Raw genomic sequence first — 27,326 nt, 5'->3', positions numbered from 1 at the left:
AACATTACCTGATCAGCTGTTGTGACATCAGAAATAACAGCATCAGGAGGTCTCTTGGGTGGACTTACTGTCACCTAAAGCAAAAACAGTAGTATTAGTATTTCATTGCAAAGATACTGTATCCATACCCATGCCAGAATGTCAGGTATGTGTAAAACAGAACTGCATTTACAAAGCCTTTAAGGTTGCTCCTACCCTTTCTACATTGAGAAACTAATAGAAAAAGATCTTTAGGCTAGAAAAAGTCTCTTATCAAGGTTAGCTTTACAAAGATAGCAGTTCTGAGGCACCAGACCTGGCTAAGAATTACATGTTAAGAGCTGATCAGTTTGATTACATTTTTTCCAAATTATCCAAAAAAAGCTCAAGCAAGAATTATTCACTCAGAAAAAAATAGTTGTCTCATAGAACATTAGTGCTTTGGAACACAGAAATGACAGTGAAACTTTTAAAATAATACTTTAAAATGTGCAATGGAGTGCAAAATTATTTACTACCTCATCCATGCACTACATCACTTTTGTTTTTTTAAGAGCTGGAAGCTCTTTTTTTGTTCTGCACTTTTTTCTTTTGTTTTTGCAGTTACATGCTGCATACTGAGACGCACGTTATTGTAAAAAAAGCTGTTCCATGTGCAATCTACAGCTTCATTGTTCAGTTCTGAAGATATAAACTTTACCAACAGATTGACAGAGAACATAATAGATCAGGCTAAACATGGAACAGCATAACCAATTAAAAGCTATTAACGTAGCTGAAATCTTTTTTTCCCCTCTCCTTCTTGGATTTTCAAAATAAACCAAAAAGAGTCCAAAGAGAAACTAGCATGAGCTTTAAAATGAAAAGATGCAACTTGAGTCTCATTTGTAGTAATCCTACTTAACCTTAGTGTTTGTGAGCTCTTTACCAAATAAAAATCAAAATAAACGGAATGCTATGTAGTTTGATGTCTAATAACAGCAAAGGCTCTTTACTGTTTATTAACAGTAGAGCAAAGCCACATCTTGAGTGGAAGACTTTAGAACATTACTTCTACTTTTGTCACTTCAGTGAACCAGATAAATCAGCTTCAAAATAAAGACACTGCCTGAACTGCTTTCAAAACAAGCATGGGTTGAGAATCTATTTCCAGTTCGGTTAAAGAAACTCAGCCTGACCTACCAAGCCATTAAGATACTAAAACTAGACAACACGTGAAGAATTAAACTCTTCTGCCAGTAGGACAAGAAAGCTCCAACATAAGAGGGCAGAGATGATGTAGAAAACATGTTGCTCATCATTGATCTCAATTTGAAATTTGGTCTCCTTAGTTTGTAGACATCATAAATGTGGAAAGTGACAAAAAGACAAATAATTTAATACATCTGATCAGCTTGTGATTTCTTTTTGGCACAGAGGGATGTGAAAGTGTTTTTAACCATGAAGTTTTGAAGAGACGAAGTAGGAAAACTTATTCTTTGAAACTAGCCTCTTCCATGCAGAGGCCTCTGTTGAATTTGCTATCAATGTGTTGTCTTGACTAGACTACATTTTGATTTCTTCTGTCACAAGAAAGATTGCTGCCTGAAACAGACACTGTTTGGGCTTTAAAATGTAAAGTCATTTATACAGCATTCCATACTTCACTAAATAGAGTGAAGAAGTTGCAGTAGCCTGAAGTGCAATGTCTAACTAAAAGAGTACCACAGAACTATACAGGATTCCTTGGTTATATATTATATATAGAGATCAGCAACTCTACCTTTGAACCACTATTTTTTTTACATGCACTACCATAAAATCTGATTACAAAAGGATTAAAAGTACCATCAAAGACTTTTATACACTGCCCACAATAATATTCTGTGATTTTTCTTTTTATACTACAAAGAGGCTTTTTCCATTTCTCTTTGAAGCAGCATGCATTACAAGATTTGACTTGTAAATTTACACATGGGCAACCTCTAAAGAATTGATACAGATTTAAGGCTAAAAGCTTGTAAGCTTTACTTACACTCAAAAAACTCAATATTATCTACAGTGTTATACATGTAGAAAATCTAACTATTTAATTTTAAATTTTAAAAAATATTGATAATACTGTTTATTCAGTTGACTATATTACTGTAGTGCCTCATAGCTCTAGTTTGCAACAACATTTGGTCTTTGCTGGCACTGCCCTTAAACACAGTACTAAAAGAGACAACAGACGTATGTCAGGTACCTGAACAGACACTTCATGCATGAAGTGAGAATTATAATGCTACTTCTCTTTGTTCTTCTTTATGCTTCTGAATCTCTTTCATGCAAACACATAGATTTATAAAGAGCTACACCTAGAGATCTCTTCTAGAAATTGCAACTTCAAATCTAACACCACATATAGATTTACAAAGAACTACATCTAGTGGTATTTTCTAGAAATTATAGCTTCAAACGTAACGTCACATATTTGAGTGTTTCTCAGCTTTTTACTAAGCTAGGCTTTTTAACTGGAGCAACATCTTGCAACATAACATACGAACATACCTATTACTATAAATTTAATACCTGAAAACAAGTTAGTAAGCCAAACATGAACAGTACCTGTATACATACCCATGAAATTATCACTAGGTATCAATTTACTTTTAAGTTTAAATAGCCTCCTCACCTCCTTAAACAGAAGAAAACAAAACTCCGAGATGGAGTGGCAGAACACACTAATGCTAAACTGATGACACATAGGCCACATACTTCCAACTGGAGAAGTAAGCACTGACACAAAAATTGAAACACTGTCATTACAGCAGAGCTGAGATACATTTAATCAGGACTTTGTTACAACAGAGTCTAGTTGGCACAATCCAACAGCTCAGCAGTAGGTCTGTAGACATAGTATCTAAAATCTCAGTCCTTTGTCATTCTTCTTGCTATGCTCAAAGAAGAGCAGTCAAAAAAATCTGCTATTGAAGTTACATGTAAAAGAGGTAGAGCTCCTCATATCTACTTGAGAAAACTCAAGACTCAGAAACTAAAGTCAATTCTCTGATCCTCTTCGAAAAGATCTACTGCAAATCCTCTAAAGGAACATTCTCTCCATATCATTTGATATTAGTGTCAATGTTATTTTAATTTCTGACACCATTTTTTAATTACAATTCTACAGAATTTAGATTCTAAACATTTTCCAGAGAATCTCCTATTCTGTTTTCCATTGGGATATTCCACATCTGTCATTTCAAATATTTCAATGTAGGAATATCTCATCAGTTGCACATTTAGCAATTCAGTAATCTCACTAATTGTCAAAGCAAAACCATTAGTTTCCCAGGCCCTAAATAGTACCTTTTCACTCAACTTCTTCAGTGAACAGAAGTATTTAAATTTCATTTAAGTTTGTACTGCTGCTGCTCAAATGCTAGTTTATCCTTCCTAGCTGACACAGCAAATATTTCTCTTGTAGTATTGATATAAGTTCTTGTGGGGTTTTTTTAAAGACGAACATGTGTAAATTTACCTTGGCCTTTTCTGATGTTCGTTTTCCACCAAATCCTCCAGCTCCAACAAAAAACAAAGAGAACTGATTATAGCACACTAGGTCCTTTCCACAATAGGTATTCACTGAAAGAAAACAAAAGAGAAAAGTCATATATTATATACCTTTAATCTCGTTTTTAAACAGCTAGCACATGTTACAGGAGAAACATCTTCAAACGTGATAAAGCTCACTTTAACGACTAAAGAGATAATGGTTACTTTGATGTTGCACTGTTCCAGGTCACTTGCTTACTAGTGAACTGTTCCAAATAACATTGTCATAAATTTTATCTATATGAAAGCATTAAGATTTAAAAAACAAGCCATCAAAATACTGATGACATGTAAAGTGTTACAAATATTTGTCAAGAGAGTCATGAAAATAATATTTATTTCAGCATCTCACTGCATTAGCTAGTTATTTAAGAATGACAGAATTGTGTCATAAAATATGACATATTAGAAGCTATCACTAGTGTGTAAAGCACATTACCAATTTGTTCAATAAGCAGTACTAGTACATTGTGGACAAAGAGCTCCAGAGCAAGCTTTAGTTTATGGTTACCTGTTCGTTCCTTTGAAGAAATTAAATTTCTTACACTGAAGTTTAGCTGGGACTCAAGATTCCTATTTCCAGTTCATGCCTATTCCACTCCCTTACACCTTAGATTGAAATTTACAGTATTGTTGTGTTCATTTCCAGTTACAGAACAAGTTTTAAAACCAAAGATTCTACTCACTTAAAGAACTTCTGCATATTGCAAAAACAGATAAGCTCAATGTTACGCCAGAACAGACTCAAAACTCAGCTGGGGAAAACAAAGATACAGTAAAGACTTTTCTACGATTTTATCTATACCGAAGGAAGAAAGCTCAAGAGTTTTTAGAGATTCACTGCCTATCGTCATGGTTTTGCAAGGAGATACTTTTGTTCAGTAACAGGGGCAGGGGGCTGCAGAGAGTTCTCAGACTTCCCTCGCTGCCCCCCTCCATCCCTGGTTCTTGGTTTCAGACCCACCTCCAGCCTTGCTGGGCCAATCTAGTGCCTCTACCTTCACTATATTTAAGGATGGGTATTTGAAGTGCTCGGGAGGAGGTGTAAGAGTGGTACAAGATCGAGGTGACCATGTGGGTCCCATAGTCAGAGAAGGGGGAAGTAAGGAGAGGGCTAGACCTTAGATTCCTCTGCAACTCGTGTCAAGAACGCAGGCTGTTCCCCTGCAACCCATTGAGGGCAATGGCAGGACTGAGAGCCACCAGCAGCTCCATGTGAGTGCACCCAGATGGGCAGGAGACTGTGTGAAGAGGCAGCCATGGCACAGGCCGTGCTGGAGAGCCTGTGTGCCACAGAGCAGCCCCACACAAGAGGCAGAGAGGAGCTGTAGCATCTGGGATGAATGTACATTGGAGCAGCCTGTGCAGGGCTGCCCAGCCTGTGAGGGACCCCATGCTCAAGCAGGGAGGACCAATGAGGAACCCGTCTGCCTTGAGGTAAGACAAGCACCAGAAGCCATCAGGAAAGGACTGACTGAAACCCCCATTTCCTGTCCCCATGCAATGCTCAAATAGCAGGAGGCAAAAACATCGGGATCAGGGCTCTGAGCCCAAGAAGAGGTGAGGGGTGGGAGGAAGGTGGTCTTAAAAGGCTGGTTGTGCTCTTCATCATCGCACCACTCTGTGTTTATGTTGGTTATGTTTTGGAGTTTTATGGTTACATTTTGGTTGGTGGTGGATTAAATTATTTTCTGTTTTCCTCCCCAAGCCCAGTAGCCTGGTCTGTTTGCCTGGGACTACAAGCGGCAATTAAGCCCTCCCTGTCCTTCGGGAGTGGTACTTAAGTCTGATTGTGGTCTTTTGTCCCTGGATAGGTGTAAACCATGACACCTATCAACTTATTCTTGCAGTCTAATTTACCAAGTCAACTTGGCATAACAACACAAGATACGAAAATTCTGAAAACTTTACAACTTCCTGAAACATTCTAATCTTTTAACTTGAATGTAAGAGGAAGCAAATGGCCTTTGGTTTTGTTTTGTTTAGAAATAAAAACACAGACATAAAAAAAGAATGCAGGACATGCTCTTAAATCAACACATATGACTAACCTTTGCAAAACCACCTTAAAAAACAGCAGCACACATGTGCACACAACTTCCCTTACTGATAGGTGGCACAATTTAAAATGGCTGCCTTCAGATAGAACTAAGGATTATTATTTGATCAGTTTGCACCGTACACTATCCCACCTACACAGGAAAAATCCCAAATCTTCCCTGAAATCTTTTTCCAAAGACAGTGTTCTTATTTCAGTATGTTAACAACTCAAGAACAAGTACATTACACACTTGCACAGCTATTGCTAATTAGCTCATGTCTCAGCTCTTAAGATTTAACAAGGTAACAGTCTTTACTTTGGAAAGGCTAGTAGTTACTGGTATAGCGAGACAAAAACTTGAGCCTATCAAATTTTACCACATTCCCTCCAAAAATTATAAACCGTCTTACCATCTATAAGCAAGACTGCTCCTGATCCTTTGTCAAGAATATCAGCAATGGTTGAAACTGAAGTTAACTGCCCTGTAAGAAAAGGAGAACAAATATATGCTGTAAGGTTTTGCTACAGGAATGAACTCCACAGATCTTTTTCTACTCTTCCTTACTAACAATGATAATAATAATGGTAATAATAATCATCGTAATAGTCGCAGTACTCGGAGTCACAATGAATATAATAAAAGTGTTTGGAAATCTTCGCTAATTTTGGTTTGTAAATGTGAAGAATCTTTTTTAAAAAAGGTTTCAGGTTTCTTTAATAGGATCTTGCTAAAGTTTACTTTACATAGCTAGACACAAACCACATTTCAGACTTAAAAATATCAGTGATCGAGAATGCAGAGAAGGCCGAACTACTGAATGCTTTCTTTGCTTCAGTCTTTACAGCGAAGGCTGACACTCGGGAAGCCCAGTCTAGCAAGGATAACAGGATGGTCAGGACAGCAAATGACTTGCCCTGGGTGGAAGAGGAAGGGGTTAAAGACTTGTTGGCCAAGTTTAAGGCTCATAAGCCTATGGGTCCTGATGGGATGCATCCTAGAGTGCTGAGGGAGCTGGCTGATGTGATTGCTAAGCCTCTCTCCATAATTTTTGAACAATCATGGAGGACAGGCGACGTCAGAAGCTCAGAAAGCTCAGGCTGTGTGGCTTGGATGAGTGGACAGTAAGGTGGATCAAGAGCTGGCTGAATGACAGAGCCCAGAGGGTGGTGATCAATGGCACAGAATCGAGTTGGAGGCCTGTGGCCAGTGCAGTTCCACAGGGACCGATTCTGGGGCCAGAATCTTGTTCAACATCTTCATCAACAACCTGGATGAGGCGACAGAGTGTACCCTCAGCAAGTTCCCTGATGATACCAAACTGGGAGGTCTGGCTGGTTCCCCAGAAGACTCTGCTGTCATTCAGAGGGATCTCAAATGGCTTGAGAGTTGGGCAGAGAGGAACCTCATGAGGTTCAACAAGGGCAAGTGCAGAGTCCTGCACCTGAGAAGGAACAATCCCAAGCACCAGTACTGGCTGTGGATTGACCTGCTGAAGAGCAGCTCTGCAGAGAGAGACCTGGGAGTGCTGATTGATAAGAAGCTAAATATGAGCCAGCAATGTGCCCTCGTGGCCAAGAAGGCCAATGGCATTCTGGGATGCATCAAGAAGAGTGTGGCCAGCCAGTCAAGGAGGTTCTGCTCCTCATCTACTCTGCACTGCTGGGGCCTCATTTGAGTCCTATTTCTGGTTCTGGGCTCCCCAGCTCAAGAGGGACAGGGAAATGCTGGAAAGAGTCCAGCACAGGGCCACCAAGATGATCAGGGGACTGGAACATCTTTCATATGAGCAAAGGCTGTGGGAACTGGGGCTGTTTCATCTGGAGAAGAGGAGATTGAGGGGAAATCTTATTTACATTTATACATATCTAAATGGTGGGTGTCAGGAGATTGGGACATCCCTTTTTTCTATAGTAGCTAGCAACAGCAGAAGGGGTAATGAGATGAAGCTGGACCACAAAAAGTTCCATTTAAATATAAGAAAAAACTATTTCACTGTCAGGGTGACGGAGCAGTGGAACAGGCTGCCCAGAGGGGTTGTGGAGTCTCCTTCCTTGGAGGTCTTCAAGACCCGCCTCGACAGGTTCCTATGCAACTTGATCTAGGTGAACCTGCTTCTGCAGTGGGGTTGGACTAGATGATCTCTGAAGGTGTCTTCCAATCCCTACCATTCTATGACATCACTAACTTCAAAGATAGCTTAAATCACCAAAGTACACAAATTCAAGACGGCAGAGATAACTACAGTTCTACAAAAGAGAAGCTCAGGCTAGAGCCTGAGTCTGTGGGTTTATGAAGTTTGTCTCTAAAGAGATTACTGATCTAGACAGATATGTAACCATATATGTTTATATAATCAGGCTACAGAATGGAAAAAGTAAAAAGTATTATGAAGTACTGGCAATCCATTATTAATGATCAGATTTCTTTGAAGTTAATGGATCTTTCATAAATCTTGTTTCAACAAGAAATTATGCCATTTACTAGTAGCTTGCAACATTTTTTTTCTTTGACACTTGGAAGAATTTTTAAATAGCTACGAAAGTCTTGCATGAATCTAACAAGCATCTCTCAAGTGCTGCATTCTGGGAAAACATAGCCATCTGTGAAAAGAGCTTGCTACTGCAGTAACTAATATCTTGAGAATTTTGACAGGAAGAAAAGTAATATTTTTTAGGCTTCTCATTGAGATGTCCATACAGGTAAACAGATGCAAACAATGCTAAAGAATTTTTAGCCAGGCATTCCAAAAGTTTTATGATAAATTCTTACAGAAAGTATTGTAACTTCTGCTAGTACCAAATAATATGAGTAATTTACCAGCATGTAGTGCATTCAATTCTCATATGAAAGATTAGGCTTGAGATTACTAAGTACACTATAGAAAAGCAAAAACTTGGCAGGCATTGGAACGGCCTGCCCAAAGAGCTGGTGGAATCACTGTCCCTGGAGGTGTTTAAGAGAAGGTTGGATGCTGCACTTAGGGAAATAGTCTAGTGGCTGAGAGGGCTGTGACAAAGGCTGGACTCGATGATTTTAAAGGTCTCTTCCAGCTGAAACGATTCTATGATTCTGATTCTACATGATCCAAATAACACAGAGTTTCAGAATTCCTTCAGTAAGGCAACAGGGTGCTTCTCCCTCACCTAAAAGGAATATGCAAAAAAGTCAGCTTGAAACAGAGCTTCTGTATTTCCATTAATAATATGGCTACAGGAACTAGTGTCATAGAGGAAGGCAAATCTGCAACACAAAAAGACTGACCTGAGGTTGGTAATGGTTTATACAGTTCCAGATATTGCTCACCATGCAGCATCTATGTAAAGAAAGGCAACACTATAAAAATTATCAATATATTCTCTTGTTTAACTCAGCAAAATTGCAAGGAAATACACAGTTATTCTAGAAAGGGGTCAGAACAAACAAATTAAAAAAAAAAAAAACAAAACCACAATGTCCAAGTTTTTTGTTTTTCCAATTTCATCCCCAACAGAAAATAATTCAAAGAAAGTATTAAACTCTTTGTGGTTTAATAAAAAGCAAACAACAGTAAATACAATAGTAAACACAAATTAAAAAATTGAGCATTTATATCACCTTAAGAAGACACAGGTTATTCAAGTGAAGTAAGTAATTTCTTAGGATGTAAGAATAAAAAACATTGAATTTTCCTTTATTCTAGAATAAAGGGAACTTACTAATATTACAAACACACTAACTCAAGTCAACTTACACAAAACACGAACAAAATCAGATACTTAATTCTTCCATACCTTTGCAAGATCAATATTTAGTCCTGGAAGAGAAGGAACACCATCAAACATTGAAGCCTGAGCAGGAATTACTGCAAAGCTAGGTAAACAGCAGAATTCTTCACTCCTCTCAAAGAGAAATTTTAGGTGATCTCGATCCTTAGTTGACATTCCCACACCAAGGGCATACAGAATAGGCTCTAAGTGAGTATATTTATACACGTTGGTAGCCAACTCCCGGCCAACAATGCTTGCCTGGAAATTAAAAATCAGCATAAAGTAAAACTTTGTAATAGTTAGTATTACAATTATATTGTTTCTATAATTGTCATAACAAACAAAATTCCAGTTTGAGCACTTTATTTATAGCCACATGTAAACTTAAAGTATGAGTAATAAATATACCATGAAGTATTAATATATTTTTTGCAGTACAAGCAACCCTAATGTAATGCACTATATCTTGCTGCAAGTAATTTACTTCTATAATAAGTAGTGTAACTTCATATAGCTCCACCCCCTGTAATTCATAGGAACTTTCTAAAATAAACCACGAATTAAAAAAACTAACAGTGTAATAAGATTGAAATGAGAAAAAATTATGTATCGATAGAGAGGGAGCCAGAGCAAAACCACATTGTCCAGCACCTCTTTTCTAAACAATAACACAAGTAAAGAGGCTTACAGAACTTATAGGCACTTGCATTGTGTATTATTCAGTCTACTTAGCCTTCAGTTTTCCCACTGTCAAGGGGAAAAATAAAGAGTTAGAGTCTGGAGATGTTTCTTACTCTGTTTCCTCACTTCACAGTTTAAAACTCACCTTTGTTTTTGCACATAGTAAGCCAGAGTAATAGAGATGATCAGCAAAACAATTGTCTCTGCTCAAGGTTTTCACCTAACTTTGAGTCCATCTGGTAGGCAGAGGTACTCACCATGTCAACAGATGAAGATGCCACTGATCCAGAGCTTGTTGAATTCATGGAAACATTCCCTTCAGACTCTATTTGACTTAGAGCATCATTTAATACACTTATGGACTCTAGAAAAAGGAATGGAAAAAACCCACTCATAAATAGCCATAAATGACATACTCCAGTTAAACATATGACAAAGCTGTCACTAAATAAGATATGGCCCGGTACTTCCAAATTCATTTTTAAACACAATATACATCTACAAATTGAGAACAGTGCCATACTTTACAGATATCTACATAACAGCTAATGATAAACGATCTCTAGGCTAGTTCCATCACTTCTGCACCCAGCAGTCAACCACAACACCTACCTAATTCAAGCACCTGAAACAAAACCACTGCTATACAGCACTATTAAAGCCAAGAGGAATATGTCAGTAAATACTTTATTTTATTCCCTGAACCATAATGCTCATTATGACAATGAGCATTAGACACCCAGTGTCTCAGAAGTAAAGATCTGAAAGCTTTCAGGGTTTTTTCAGTACTGCTTTTCCTGTCTTGAAAATTATCTGCAATACAAGTAACAGGTCTCATCCCCTGGCAGTTACCTTCTTTCCCAAGTCACATAAGTAAATAAGTCTGACGCTTGAACAACACCAAGATTACAAACAAGATGATGCATGGCTGAGGTACAGAAATCAGCTATGGTAAAGGCAGGCCAGCAAGAACAGCTTGCTCCTTGAAGGTCAATATGGGTAAAATCAGTATTAAAGAGCTATGTGCTAGAACAAATCAAACAGGAAGCGGCCGGAATCTAGTACTTGATCATATAAGAGTCTTTCATATGAGACTTAGATTATTGCACTAAACACAAAGGCTATGATTAAATATATTGTTATACATCAACTGCAACATGAGATTGCCACAAAAAAAAGACAAAACATTACAATATCACTGATAAGTGAGGTTTTGACACCAGTAAGGACAGTTTTGACAGTCTTTATTTTGCATTCGAGTACTGAAAATAAAAGAGATGGGGAGGGAAGCACAGAGTGGTACATGAGTTTTCAGTAATGTAACCACACATAGATGTCTGAAATTAAAATTTCAGCTAACACTTAACTATGACAATTTATACTTTTTAATACATGAATCTACAAGCTGAGTAAGGCTCTTCTAAGATCCAAGAAATAGCTTGCAAGGTATAATTTTAGCAGAAACAAACCTAGCAGGAAACTTTTTCACTAATATAATTATTTTTATATTGGTTTTAGAGTGTATTTTAAATTGTTATACTGTCAGTGAACACTAAAACCTTCAATGTCCACTACTCCAGCATGGTCTGCTATTATAGAGCTAATAGTTAGCAGAAAGCAGGGAAAGATTAACCTGAAGACGAAATGCTGAAAACAGTAATGGCTGTCTCTATCCAAAAGTATTCTGCTCACTTTCCAATCAGGGAACACTGCAAATGAACTATAGCCTGTAACTATGGACAAAACAGCACCAGGGTTGGACTGTTTTCAAAGACATATGAATAAGACTGAAACCAAAAAGCAGGTTTTTTTCTTTAGATACACACACATACACAATTTATGTGTTTTGTATTAGTTTGTGCTATGCCAGAGATAAATTTTTGAAATGTGTCAAAAGTCAGCTAGTGAGAACACTCAAGTTGTTTTCTGTACCTAGACAGCTTCTAAGAGAACTGAAAGTGCAGTGAATATAAGAGCAGAGTACAGGCCTCTAAAATAGTACATTTAGCTGAAACTAGCTTGTACCTTCACAACTGAGAGGAAAATTGAGACAGAGAAATGGGTGCCTCAAACACGTAGTAGTCATAATTCTGTTTTTCTAGATCACAGAACCACTGAACATACTCATCAGAGCAATACATACTACAGAATGCTTCATACAGTACACAATCTGTAAGTCAGGGAGGGTTATCTTCCACCTATCTCATGACACGATTTGATTTTGCCTGTTGCATAACAGGAGCCCAGGACTCCTCAGCACTTCAAACAAAGAATCACGTTACCATGATAAATATGTCAGCTTACTAGCTCTAACTTCAAAAAAGAGCCTGAGTGATTCTTTTCCAGTACTAGTTAAGTCCAGTCACATTATTCTGCAATTGCTACTACCTAAGGGCATACAGGGAGCTGCTTACAGTGATTCACTGATGTACGCTGTAAGTCAATTTCCATGTCCTAACCTTAAGGCTCTGATTATGCCTTGCTCATCTTTTTGAAAGACTTCTGGCTTTTCTGAAGTGATATAAAGTAAAGTAAAACTATTATTTCAGTTTGGTCATTAGTAAGAAAAATAACATCATTATGTAAGTGACAAAAAAGCTGTAACACGTAAGTCACTGCAAATTGATTGCTGCCTCAAAGGCAATGACATTTTCATATTGCATTAAGTAGACAGTTACCTTTCACTCCTGGTAAAGGGAATGTAGCAGAATATATGCCAACATGACTACATCTTTCATTTCTTCAGTTTCCTAAGGCCTAAATCCTAACATAACGTATTAAAAAAACCCAAACAAGTTCTTTTCTCAAATGTTTCTGTTCTTAAAAAAGCATCATATAGTGAATGCACAAGTATTTGTGTCTTTTGCTAGTTAACAGGACTACACTTGAAGCTATGTGGGAGTAGAAAAGAATTACCCATTCTTTTCTACAAGTACATTAAGGAATAAATCTGTAAAGCTTAGGAAACAACTATAGAGAACATTCAAAGACACTTGAGGCATTAAAAGGAAAGTGAAAAGGCAGGTACAGTCAATTGCACTGACTGCTTTTTGGGAAATGGTAGGAGTGTGGGGAAAAGACGGTACAGCTGCTCATCAGCAGCTGCTCATCCAGAAAGATGTAGGTTAACTACCAGGAAAGACTGCTCTCCTGAGCACACTATCTGAGTGACTTCAATGAGTTAATGAATTAATATCAATTGGCAAATCAACTGTCAACTAGCAATTTTCTATTAATCAAAATGGTGCAAACCCTTTAAAACCATATAACTCAGTTTATGCCAAGAGAACAAGTTAAGCCTACAAACTGAAGAAATCCTTAAAAAAGTTCCAAAGACAAATTCAGATATTTTTATTTAAATTGGTTTTAAGAAAAATAATTCAATGTTTTCGTTTCTTAAAAGACCACCACTAAAACATAAAGATGAGACAGTTCATTTATACAGTTTTCATGAGTTCAACATCTGGCTAAAATACGTAACTATGAACATGTTGTAGTTAAATGGCAAATGAGTGCTCTCCTAGGTAGGGCTCTAAATGCATAATTATTCAGACATTATACATGGTGCATTTAACTCATTTAAGATAATTACTTACCCCTATGCTTGCAAAAATGATAATTTCAAGTTAAAAAAAAATTCACAATATCAATCCAACTATTCCATTATGTATGACTTATGCATGCAAGGAAAGTTACCTTTAAAAAAATCCAACCAACCAAAAGATGACACTCCAGCTTTTTTGTACTATGGAACGAATACAGTCTAACTGCTTTTATCAGTATACCCAAACTATAAAACAAGATTCACATATCTGATTATGAGATTTTATACTATAGTACAAGTAAATACTTTATCTAATAGGTTTTTTTTAATAATTATACATAATAGTTAGTACATGATTTCTCCTCACAGTATCAAATTACTTAAATTAATGAAATCTTCTGTGAGAGTTTAAACTTGCAGATATAGGTATTGCCCCTTCCAGTTTTTAATGCGAGTATTCTAATTAGCTTTCCTTATTTAGCAGCTGAATACCTTCAAACAATAAAGTGGAGACTTTGGTGGGAGAAAAAAAAAATAATACAGAACTGTTCAACTAACTTTTTCACAACTTTCCTCAACCCTTCTACTGATTCTCATATACAACCAATTAACACAAGAGTCTTCATTCAGCCTAACAGTATCTATAGCCTGTTGTCACCGAGAAGACAATGCTTAATTTTGGTTAAATTCATAACAAAACAGAAACTAAGGCATGTATACTTCACGGGAAACTCATGCTGATGTAATACTTAGAACTTCCTGACTGTAGAAACGTGCTATGTTGCATTGCAAGCACATTTACTTCAAAAGTCAAAAATATTGTCCACTTTTTTTCTCCAAGTAGCATCAAGAGGCAGATGTAAAATATTACATGTAGTGTTGAAGCAAATATTATTTCAAAATAAATTCTCATCTACGCTTCTCTTATAGCAACCCACACAAAAAACACAGTACATGGGACAGGTTGGAGAACAGACGAGAAGCTATAAAGCTGGAATTAAATTGCTATAAATAGCACTCCATAGCAGGATAGAGAATTATAAATTGGCATACATTTGCAAAAGGGATATCTATAAGCCAAAGATCAGTAAGCAAGGTGATACAGAACTACTGTATATCTGGTTACATTCTTCTACCAAGATCTGACAAAGTGTCTCCTATTCTGGATTTCATTGAGGCATCTAAAAACATATCACTAAGGTTTTAAGAAAATGACCTAATGGATTTCAGGACCAACAGCTTAAACATCTACAGCATATCTAAGTATCTTTAAAATTCAATTGGCATTGCATGTAAGGATATTTCTTTTCTTCTTCCTGCAAACGCTTAAAAGTTGACATTTCCCGACTTAACAAATACTCAATCTTTGAACTAAGTAACATCATGTATAATAACAAAACCACCATGAGTGATACCAAGCACGTGGAACTCGCACTAATAAACTAAAGGTAATGTTCTTTGGAAATCTTGAAAAGTAGTCAGAAAAATTAGCCTGTACGGTTCATTTACAAACGATAACAACTATGGATCTAAATAAAAAGACTGTTAACAAAGAGAAAGTTTGTAACACCAAAGAGAAACAAGTGCGGTAGCAGGAAAGATCAGAGTCATTTCAGATAAAAATAATGGGAAGGAATAAAGAAAGAAAACCAAGTATTGCAAGAGACAGTCATCTTGGTCATCAGCCAAGGGAGTGATGTTACTCAGGAGTGCAAGGCAGTAGAAAAGAACTTCTTTGATGAGTTACACCAAATGACTTAACCAGAGAGCTTTTTGGTAAGGAAACGTCTAACAGTAAAATAAGATTCCAAGACTGAAAAGAAAATGCTATCTCTCTATTAAACTGCAACTACCTGTTCACAGGTGCAATCAAATAAACCACCACCATTAGTATGGCTGTAATATATGACAATGGTGGGTTTCCCTAGAAACAATTAAGAATGATAAAACTGTCTTAATTCTACAAGTAAGAACACAAAAGCTTCCTTAAAAAGATCTTACCATACTGAGACAGTACATGATTAATGCTACATTTACAAAAGAATCCACTGGTTCTGTAGACCAGTGAAGTAAAGTTTCAGCAAACACGTGACAGGAAAGCAGTATCATCTAAGATCTGCTTGTCTAAACTATTCACATTATTAAAGTCTTATTTACCTTGGATACTTCTGGGTTTGCTGGCGTTATCAAAGTCACAGACCTTCTCCCATTTATCTCTCACTGCTTCGGGTGTCATTGGCTGATTCTTTCCTCTGACAATAGCACCCAAGGACCGCTCCCAGCGCACTAACGGGAAACATGACCCAGAGAGTTGAAGTAACAAAGCTTTTATTCACTTTATATCATTTTCATCTAGGCCCCTACATTCAAGATATTGCAAGACGGAAAGGTTAGTGCTCCAATTTAACTCTGGACACAGGACTCCAGATGAGGCCTCACCCGGGCAGAGGAGAGAGAGAGCAGAATCTCCCTCGACCTGCTGGCCACACTCTTCTTGCGGCATCCCAGAATGCCATTGGCCTTCTTGGCCACGAGGGCACATTGCTGGCTTCTGGTTTGTTTATTTATCAACCAGCACTCCCAGGTCTCTCTCTGTAGAGCTGCTCTTCAGCAGGTCAAACGCCAGCCTGTACTGGTGCATGGGATTGTTCCTTCTCAGATGCAGAACTCTGCACTTGTCCATGTTGAACCTCATGAGGTTCCTCTCTGACCAGCTCTCAAGCTGGTCAAGATCCTGCTGAATGTCAGCACAGCCTTCTGGGGAATCAGCCAGTCCTCCCAGTTTGGTGTCACCAGCCAACTTGCTGAGGGTACACTCTGTCCCCTCATCCAAGTCGTTGATGAAGATGTTGAACAAGATTGGCCCCAGGATCGATCCCTGTGGAACTCCACTGGCCACAGGCCTCCAACTCAACTCTGTGCCATTGATCACCACCCTCTGGGCTCTGTCATTCAGTCAGCTCTTGATCCACCTCACTTCCCACTCATCCAAGCCACACTGCCTGAGCTTTCTGATGAGGATGTTATGGGAGACAGTGTCAAAAGCCTTCCTGAAGTCAAGGTAGATGACATTCGCTGCTTTCCCCTCATCTAGCCAGCCAGTTACGCTCTCAAAGAAGGCTATCAGTTTGGTCAAACAGGATTTCCCCTTGGTGAAGCCATGTTGTATCCCCCTGATAACCATCTTTTCCTTCATATGTCTAGTGATAACATTCAGGATGAGTTGTTCCATCATCTCTCCAGGGATGGAGGTAAGGCTGACCAGCCTGTAGTTTCCTGGGTCAACCTACCAGCATAACTTCAAGCTCAACTAAAAGGGCTCACTGTTTTTAACTAACATTTAGAAAAGCAATAGCACTGGTTTTAAATTTCATTACAGACACAAGAGACCAACTGCTCTCTGAAAATATTACATCAGTTTTAGGATTCTATCTGGTGATATATCTGTAACTTGTGTATACCTACAGCCATTCTCTTCTGATGTGATTTTGGCGATTAATGCTGGGAAGTCTCCTGAAAGCTTTGGAAAACTATAGGGTAAATGCAAAAATCACTTGTTATTTATGGAAGAATGTTAATATCAGTAATCAGCATCCCCAAATGGTCTCTGAAGATGTATTTCAATGCTATAACTTGAGAGAAGCTCATAAGGCTGATGTGAAATCAGTTCTGGACAGATACAGACTTTCTGCAACTAATCCTTAATCTGTCATGTTGGTTTTGCTTTTAATTAGCAATAGATAATGAATAAGGTCATACTGGTATCTTACCAATTATTAACCATTAACAACCTGATTTCATTTCAAGGACTTCAACAGTAGCCACTGTAATGTTGAAAAATAGTATTTTCTTTTGACCAGACTCCAATCTGTATTAAAACTCAGCTCGTTGTGGAGGGCAGCAAAATGTTTTATGCTAGCTGCCCCAATTTGTTTAATCTACTACCTGGGAAAAGCTACACCACAACTTTCACAAAATGGACACAATCTTTATAAAATGGGAAAAAAAAAAAAAAAAAAAAAAAAAAAAAAAAAAAAAAAAAAAAAAAAATCGAAGAAGGGAGAAACACTTAGTGAAATAATAGCCCTAGTTCCAATTCACTGCTTGCATTAGGTTCAATATATTTAGAAAAAAAGTTAAGACATTTCACACATTGCATTCAGATTTCCATCCAATAAGCCCTCAGTATTGTCTGTGGGTTTTCTTTAAGTTTATATTTAAGATAATTGTTGGAGTCACTCAAGTAATTAGCTAGCATAGCTACCAGTTATTAAGAACATGCTAATGCTTATCACTGCTGGTTTTTTAGAAGTGTAAATAAAGGTGGAAAGCAACTAAAAAGAAGTCTGTTTACCAGTTTACGCTACTTTTCCACCATAAGGAACTGAAGCTATCAAGAAAAGGCAGCAACGTATCCTTAGCGTGAAAAATTAAGATTCTTCTTGATTTCAATTATACCCTTGGGACTGAAGAGTTAAGATTACTTAGGCAGATTTTCTGTTACTATTAGCCATCTCAAAAGCATAATAAAGAACATACTTAAGTTACCAGTTTACCCTACACATAGAGAAACCTGTGACTTTTACTTAAAATAAGCAGTCTCCTCGGAACCCTTGAGTTTTACTAATCTTTTCTCCCTAAATAAAAATGTCTCTAAGCTTTTGCTGCCAACTGAAAAAAACAAAACCGATCCTGCACACAAAATACTTACATTTTCCAATCCACCCAGCTCCCACCTGCCAAAAAAAAAAAAAAAAAAGAAAATCATCATCTTACTACATGTTACAAAGCACGGTTTTGGTAATGTAAGGTAACAAAACTATTCTTCAGAACAAACACAACGTAATAAAATTTTCTGAACTATTGTTCATTGTATTTGACAGTTCAGTTAAGCAATGTAAGACTCCAAGAACAAGAAATTACAAGCTAAGAGTGTAATGACTGACCATACCTATAATGTATTCCATAAGTAATCCACCCTTCTTGCCAATTGCTTTCTATGGTTTGAATGATTTATAAAACAAAAAATTTAAGTAGTGGCTTTAGTACCTTTTCAAGCTTATAAGTGTACAAAGATAATTGTAATAATCAAATCAATAGTATTTGAGGACACACCAGAATTTTACAAGGTTGTTACTGGCTGATGTACTTGTCATATATAGCAAAACAGTGTCAACAAGTCTTCTGTCTACACTGAGAATGTAGTTATCCACATCATAATTCAGCTTCAGCAAAAGGGTTAAAATTAGAGAGGCTAAAGCAAATCATTCACTTCAGGGGAAGGGGAAAAGGCAAGGAAAGAGGGGGAAGAATGGGAAAATTTAGAATTTACCTCAAACAGACTGCCATTCTCTGTACAGCTCTCGTGGCAAAGCCAAACAACTAAGGGAGCAACATACTCTGGTTTGAAAGCATCGACCAGATCTAGAGCAAATTAGAGGGAAGAACTGTGAAACAGAAATACTGTATGATTTCACCAAATTATTCTTACTCTTTCTGATGAACAGCAGAGACAGGGATAGTTAGTCAACAGTGCTCTGCCATGAAAAAAAAAAAGGACAAATTAAATAAAACATTTCAATTGTAATTAACTAGGAACAACTTGTGAGATGCCTCCAGACACAATGCCACTGGTTCTCAGTCAAACAGAAGAAAAACTGTCTAAATGTTGGGAACACTGTAATGTGCAGACTGGAAAGCCAGGTACCTTCCTAAATTTCCATCTGACAGGCAGTCTGAAACAAGGACAAGGCAGCTAGACATAATCCTGACAGGGATGTACCTGAGCAATTTTGCTTTTAATTTGCTGGTCAGTTATAAAGAAAAGACAATAGGAAAAGAATTTCAGCTGCAAAATATTTGATGAACACCTCATCTGGAAATGCTACTGCTGGGGAATTAGGAACCCTGCTAAATTTATATATCAACTGTACTTCATTGTCATCTGGCACAAGAGAAAACCATCTGAACGCAGAGACATTGCTATGGAACAGAGTGGCTGTCCAGTCGGTTCCACATATTCTATCCATTGGCTGAAAAGAAATAAAACTTCATACAATTTCTCCTTTTTTCAGCTTTTAAAATATTACTTTTTCAACAGCAGATACATAGTTGTTCTTTAGCTAAAGGCCAGTAGGCATTTTCAAATATACCCTGACAGATGAAGAGCTCGTACAGTTTGGCATTACAGGTATTCCTTTAATATCTAAGCTGAAGTAACAGTTGCTCATTTCTCAAAGTTCCCCAAAAGTAAAAGGAAATTGGTATCTATTTAACATGGTGTGCTGTAAGTGCATAGCAAAAGTATTCCATTCTATGCCACACATCAGTCTCAAAAAATAGCACTAGACTCTTATCACTAATGCTATTAATCCACTATTAAAAGAATTAAGAAATAGGTCATAGAAGTTTAAAAAAACACATAATAGACATAAACTACATTTAGAATTCTAACAAGAATAACAATAACTGGGCCAAGCTGAACATACTTAACCATGGCAATGGTGAAGCATAGGTGCTTGCAGATATCCAAAGATAAACAGGAAATTACTAAGATAACAAGGATAAATTGTTCAGATGTAGAGTTTAAGAGTCCAAATCTTTTAGGAGCATTTGAAAAAGAGGACAGAGATGGAGGAAACAAGCTAAGAAGTGATCAGAACTGTAACTATCTTATAAGGAGACTAAACAATTTCACTCTTCTTAAAATGACTAGGAAAGAAATTTAGAATGTGGTTGTATCACTCTATATGTTCAGAAAATTCCATATTTAGAACAGTGTTTTAATGCTTCAGGAACTCACAGCTGCAAACTCAATACACTTGATCCTCTGTAACTGCATTATATTTCTGGGGCCTAGGTTTACCCTGACAGATTTACATCTTGAGTGACTTGATCTAGACGGACCTGCTTTAGCAGGACTAGATAATCTTCAGACATCCCTTCCAATCCCTACCATTCTGTGATTCTATGATTCTGTGATTTCCTGATAATTTGGATTATTTAGACCTAATCATAAACTAGGATACTTCACAAAAAAACTTAACTAGTCAAACAAAATCATGTATTCAATACATGCATACCTGTATCAAATCTATGACTCAATAAGTTTTTTATCTGTCTGAAATATGTCTGCCTACCACAATAGAAAGGAAGGGTGGTAAGGAAATTCAACAGGCTAATTCCAGAAGACTTTTGAGAAACTTCCTTTCATAGATTTCTTTTTCCGGTGTTTTTGTTTCTTCTGGTCATTTGCCAAAGTAATCAGTCACTCTATTTATCCTAAATTTATACTTTACACATAGTTGTCTCCTATGATGTTCTTCACATTGACTTCACAAGGCAGTACTCTGTTAAAATCTTTTCAAACACTCTGTCCTGGTTTCAGCTCAGACAGTTTAAGTTCCTCCTTGTAGCTATTATAAGGCTATGTTTGGGATTTAGGATGAGAATGTTGGTAAGACACTGATGTTTTAGTTGTTGCCAAGCAGTGTTTACACTAAGCCAAAGACTCCTCACCTTTTCATACCACCTGAGGGGCAAAAGAAGCTGGAAGGAGACATAGCCAGAACATCTGTTCCAAACTGGTCCATGGGACACTCCATACCATAAAATGCTCAGTGTATAAATGGGGGAAAGCTAGCAAGGGCCACTGCTCAGGAACTGGCTAGGCATTGGTCTGCAAGTGATTAGCAGCTGCATTGTGCATCAGTTGTTTTGTTCATTCTATTTATTTTATCATTAATATTACTATTTTCCCTTCCTACTAAACAGTATTTATCCCAACATATGAATTTTACTTTTTTCTAATTTTCTCCCTCATCCCGCTGTGAGCAAGGAGTGAGCATGTGGCTGCATGGTGTTTATCTTTCTCCCGAGTTAAACCACAACAGTGCTTTTTGGTGCATAATGTGGGGGCACAAAGGCTTGAGATGACAGAACTGACAGAGTGTGTTAAAAATATTTGTTATAATCATTCATTATATTAGTTTAACAGTCGCTGGTCACAATATTGATTTATTTACTCTCAGACTGTTGTGCTTGTTCTCAAAGTTGCAATATGTAATATCCTGGTTGCCACATATGTTCCCTGTTTTGCTGTTTGTCATGTCTGAGGCGTTGGTTAAGCTTATTATTTTGTTGTACTTTGTTACACTGGCTTATGACACAATAAAATCGAGGGTTGTGAGACTAATGTGGTATTTCTACTTAGCATTGCATCATCTCTGTACTTCGGAGCCATCTTTTGGAAGTTATTTATAATTACACTACTCACTGTTTCTCCTTGGAGAACCAGTCTACAGGGAAGACATCTTAGCTACAATAGCTCTTCCCATCCTAAATCTGAAACAAAGCACTATACTAGCTACTAGGAAGAAATTAACTCTATCTCAGCTGAAACCAGGACACATTCCAAGATTAGTAACTGTGCAATAAATAAAAACATTATATATTAGGCAACTCAGTTCATTATAATCTCCTGCTGATCATGGAACAAAGAAGTATATGTATGACATCTTTAATCATAGAATCATAGAATGGCAGAGTTGGAAGGGACCTTTACAGATCATCTAGTCCAACCCCCCTGCAGAAGCAGGTTCACTTAGATCAGGTCGCATAGGATCATGTCCAGGTGGGTCCTGAAGACCTCCAAGGAAGAAAACTCCACAACCCCTCTGGGAAGCCTGTGCCACTGCTCCTTCACCCTCACAGTGAAATAGTTTTTTCTTATATTCAAGTGGAACTTTTTGTGTTCGAGCTTCACCCCATGACCCCTTGTCCTGTTGCTAGCTACAGTAGAAAAAAGGGATGTCCCAACCTCCTGACACCCACCATCTAGATGTTTGTATGTTGTGCAAGAAAAGGTATTTTGCAATTAGACAATATTACAAGTGCAGATAACTTATGCATATACCCAATTCCATATCTGATGACACAACCAAGCTTTTCCACTACCATAGCAGAGTCTTGGAAGACATTATATCTAAAGAGCCTTGACACGTGAAATGGCTTTTGTAGATTACAAAAGTTGGCTTATTGTGGCAGAAAGTAATAATTTCTTACACCAGACAAAATAAGTAAGTTTACAGTACAGAGAGAAAAAACCAAAAGGAATAATAAATTTTCAGTCTACAAAGTATAAGGATGAAAGACTTGCATTTTTAAAAAGATAAGAAAGTTAGCTGTGCTTCAGTTAAATTAAAAATAACAGGACATGTAGACCTTAAATGATTCACCTTGTGGCATGACAGTCTGGGTCAGTCTGGATCCAGCAGTAGGAGCAATTGTGTTGCAGTGGATGTTATACTTCCTGCCTTCAATTGCAATTGTGTTTGAAAGACCCAAAAGGCCAAGTTTTGCAGCACTGTAGTTTGCTTGACCAAAGTTTCCATATATTCCGGCAGCTGAAGAAGTCATAATTATTCTAAGGAGACAGGAGGGAAAAGGAAAAAAAAAAAAAAAAAGGTTCCATGATGTCCTTACATTTTTTAATTCTACACAACAGCATTCTCCAGCTTTGGCATTTTATTCCCTATTTTCCACAAAACATAAGTATGCAAATAATAAACATTATTTTTCTGTTTTGCAAGCAGATCCCTTTTTAATGTTTAACTGACAGCAAACATCTGACACATCCTGAAGTGTCACAGTAGCAGAAAAATAACAAAGTCATGAGCCTGTTTGAGTTATACTGGAAAGCAAGGACAGATACTCTGTGACAACAGGGTACCATATAGAGAAAAGTACTTTCATGTTCTAACTGTATCTCAAAAGCTGTTATAAGTGACAAATGGCTTCAGCAGTCAGAAGAAGATTATTTCCTTGCAAATTACTTCACCTTAATATCTACCCAATAATATGTGAAGACACATTCTCACAGAATCCACATTCAGAGAATCCTAAAATGCACTAAACACATGGAGGAAGAAAATACCAAAGCCTTGCCCTTTGATGCTCCGCAACACTACCGCTGTGGAGATTAGTGAACTGTTCACAAGAAAGTTCTAAAATCACTGCAGTTCAGGGCTGGTTTGAGGCATTAAAACATTGTGCTACATGTCTTCTTATAAATTAGAATTTAAAATAAAAGAGTCTATAACTTCACTTTGAAAAAAAGCCTTACGAGAATCTGTTCCAATCTACTATAAACATACTGCACAGTTGAGATCAAAATCTACTTCATTTTTATTATTTGCCTCACTGACAAGAATTTAATGTTTTTAACCTAAATAAAGAGATATGTTACAAGTGCTGGCTCAATAAGATCAAGAAGAAAAAAAGCTACAAAACCTATCCAAAGCAGGTGTTTTGCAGATGGCACACATCCACACATAAACTGCAGAAGCGCTCACTACCATTGGTATCTGAGCAGAAAAGGAGCCAAGGGAAGTGTTTTCCTAAATTGAAATGTAGCCATGTATTCTGCCTGCTGATCCTTTCCCTTATCGTTACATTTCAGTTCCACAGATGAGAATTAATGTCAGTTTGATCACAGAATGACAGAGTAGCTCATATAGTTTTCAATACGAGAGTGCAGTTATTAAAACTTATATAAGCACATCAGTGTTTTGACAAGGAAAAACAATGACAGTGTAAAAACTTAAAAGGTTTGAATTCACCACATTCTTTCAGTTAACACAAACCAAAATATACTAAAAATAGGCCCAAAAGTACATTTGTCCAACACCAAAAGGAAAAAAAAAAAAAGAGCCAATGCCAACCAAAAACAGTAGACCAGACATGTCTGTACTTGTCATTTGAAGAAGGAGCAGGAGAAGAACCCTTTGGACTTGCAGTACTATTCAAGTAATCAACATTTCTAAACAGTTCTCATGAAAATAAATGGTATTTCTATAAACCTACAGTTCCTATCTGAGATATTTGCATCTCCATGGTAAAAAACCTTTAAACATTTGGCTGAGGAAGCAAAGAGAGGAACTAAACATTTAGACTGAGTCTCTTTGATACCAATGACAGTGAAAGAAAAGGATGTAAAACTTATCCTTCACTGTCAGGGCATACATCAGTCTGGTATACTCTAGTGAAAAAGAAAGAGACAAATTTTTACCTGCCAAACTTCTGATTTTTCATATGATTCCATGCAGCTCGGGTGACCAGGAATGATCCCCTCAAATGAATTCTATGAATTATATCTAGGAACAAATTCATGTAGGTTTAATGATTCCAGGATTTCATCTGAACAACTTATTTTCCCCAACAAAAACTACACTCTTCATACTCTTGAATTGTTAATAAAAACACAGTAGGCATTTTTTTTCCTTTTTTGAAGGATCAATTTGAAGTCCTTGCCTGAACATACACTGATGTCTTCTTGGTGTTGGATGGTGCTCTCCTGTACAGAATTCATAAGCATTCAAAATTCCTGTACTTAAGAAGAGTCAAACAAAGACTATAGAAGCTAGACCACCTACCAGCTCACTAAAGGCTCCCCCTATTCTTCCCAAGGGACATCAGCTTTCTTTCCTCAGTTGTTAGTTCTGAGTCTTTTAAGTCTGTTTAGTATTCATCCAGTCAGTGCTGGCACTAGGAATGCGTTCTGTTCACAAAACCCACTGTGAGTTTCACATGGCTCTTTTTTTGTATTACACTTGGCACCTAGGAGTGGCAGCTAGAGCCTTTCTTACCCTTTGGAACCAAGTACACCTACCAGCATTGCAGCACAGATCAGGTTTGCAAGCTGAACAAGCTGAACAAGGCAGATGAATACAAACAGCTTACCACTAAGCAAAAGATAATTCTCTGATCTGGCATAGTCAGCCTTTCCAGAGTCTTCTTCCTTGTATGTTTCACACAGAAAGTACATTTTAAAGTTTATCAACTCACCCCAGTCTTCATCACTTATCCGAACAAATGAACGGTCTCTTAGGATCCTACATTGCAACATTAGGATAACAAACAAAACAAACAAGTAAAAAGATTAACAAGTGTTTAAATGAAAGTGACATCTCACAAAAAAACACCAAAAAAAACCAAAAAAAACCCCAACATTTAGGCTTACTCACCCAGCATTGTTTACAACAATATCTGAAAAAAAAAACCCAAAATAAACTAAGTGAATACACTGATAAAATACAAGCTTGTTTTTATTTTTCTCCTACTTTCAAATAGATATATATATATCTCTCACACAATCACAGATTCTTAAGGGTTGGAAGGGACCTCAGAAGATCATCTAGTCCAATCCCTACCTGCCAGAGCAGGATCTCCTAGATTAGGTCACACAGGAACTCGCCCAGGCAGGCTTTGAATGTCCCCAGAGAAGGAGACTCAACAACACATCTAAGCAGCCTGTTCCAGTGGATCCATCATCCTCACAATGAATTTTTTCCTGTGTTTCTTTGGAACCTCTTATGTTCCACTTTTATGCGTTGCCCCTTCTCCTATCATTCAATATCATTGAGAAAAGCCTCGCTCCATCCTCCTGACACCCGCTCTTTACATATCTGTAAACATTAATGAGATCAACCCTCAGTCTCCTCTTCTCCAAGTAAAAGAGCCCCAGGTCCCTCAGCCTTTCATCAGAAGGGAGATGCTCCACTCCCTTCATCATCTTGGTGGCCCTGCACTGCACTCTCTCCTGTCCTTCTTGACCTGAGGGGCCCAGAACTGGACACAATATTCCAGATGCCGTCTCCTGAGGGCAGAGGAGAGGGAGAGGAGAACCCCTCTCAACCTACTGCCCACAGTCCTTCTAATATACCCCAGGATGCCATTGGCCTTCTTGGCCACAAGGGCACATTGCTGGCTCATGGTCATCCTGCTGCCCACCAAGACGCCCAGGTCCCTTTCCCCTACACTACTCTCCAACGGTTCATTTCCCAAACCATACTGGTACATGGGGTTATTCTTTCCCAGATGCAAGACTATACTTGTCCATGTTGAATTTCATTAGATTTCTCCCCACCCAACTCTCCAGCCTGTCCAGGTCTCGTTGAATGGCAGCACAGCCTTCTGGTGTGTCAGTCACTCCCCCAATTTATTATCATCAGCAAACTTGCTGACAGTGCCCTCTGTTCCTTCATCAAGGTCATTAATGAATACTGAACAGTACCAGTCCAAGCACCAACCCCTGAGGGACTCCACTAGACGTAGGCCTCCAACTAGACCCCGTCCCATTGATCACCACTCTCTGACTTCTTTCCTTCAACTAGTTAACAATTCACCTCACTACCTGATCATCTGCACATTTAAATTACATATACTATTCTATAGCTCCTTGTCCCAAATAGTTTAATTCTGCCATCACACAACAATTAAGACAAGGAAAAACACTTCAGTACAGGCAAGTCTCAGCCTGTCAATGGAATAAAGGCTGACAGGGAGGTACAGATGAAGAGTGCTGGCTACCTTGGACAGTTTTACAGCTTGATCTGAATTCAGAGATCTCCCATTTATGCATTTTTTTGCTGCCACCTTTGTTATAGTAAGCCCAAATGATAACTGGAAGAACCATGGAGTCAGAGAGCCACTAAAGCAATCTGGACCATATTTTTTTTCGTCAAATATTTTTTAATTAGTGTTAAAGCATTTTGATCTTAACATAGGCAAATGCACTTCCAAATCACACTAGAGCATCTCTGACACTTCAGCAACAGTAGTTACCCTAATTTTACGCAGATGATTATAATACTTCATGAACTCTGTGCTTTGAGACAGAATTTGTTCACCATTACTGCAGTACCAAAATTCTGAACGGTAGGAAAACAAAAATTATACATCGAGCGGTAAACTTCTTCTAAA

General features: G+C 37.7%; 1 protein-coding gene across 5 annotated transcripts in view; it reads right to left on the bottom strand.

Annotated features, from left to right (window-relative positions):
* HSD17B4 (hydroxysteroid 17-beta dehydrogenase 4) overlaps window positions 1–27,326 on the bottom strand; it is a 68,272-nt gene that overhangs the window by 35,669 nt on the left and 5,277 nt on the right. For all 5 annotated transcript variants that reach the window (XM_062018781.1, XM_062018779.1, XM_062018780.1 and 2 more), the window contains exons 5-17: window positions 25,589–25,610; window positions 25,410–25,456; window positions 24,634–24,718; window positions 22,802–22,989; window positions 18,898–18,989; window positions 18,277–18,301; window positions 15,723–15,851; window positions 10,279–10,385; window positions 9,365–9,598; window positions 8,856–8,907; window positions 6,004–6,075; window positions 3,479–3,582; window positions 9–74 (exon numbers count right to left, since the gene is read on the bottom strand). In XM_062018781.1, the coding sequence (XP_061874765.1) occupies window positions 9–74; window positions 3,479–3,582; window positions 6,004–6,075; window positions 8,856–8,907; window positions 9,365–9,598; window positions 10,279–10,385; window positions 15,723–15,851; window positions 18,277–18,301; window positions 18,898–18,989; window positions 22,802–22,989; window positions 24,634–24,718; window positions 25,410–25,456; window positions 25,589–25,610 (1,223 nt within the window). The remainder of the gene's footprint in view (window positions 1–8; window positions 75–3,478; window positions 3,583–6,003; window positions 6,076–8,855; window positions 8,908–9,364; window positions 9,599–10,278; window positions 10,386–15,722; window positions 15,852–18,276; window positions 18,302–18,897; window positions 18,990–22,801; window positions 22,990–24,633; window positions 24,719–25,409; window positions 25,457–25,588; window positions 25,611–27,326) is intronic.

The sequence above is a fragment of the Colius striatus genome, chromosome Z, assembly GCF_028858725.1.
Source record: "Colius striatus isolate bColStr4 chromosome Z, bColStr4.1.hap1, whole genome shotgun sequence".
NCBI classification, from domain to species: Eukaryota; Metazoa; Chordata; class Aves; order Coliiformes; family Coliidae; genus Colius; species Colius striatus.
The sequence above is the reverse complement of the archived record's forward strand: the minus strand, read 5'-3'. Positions and strand labels throughout refer to the sequence as shown.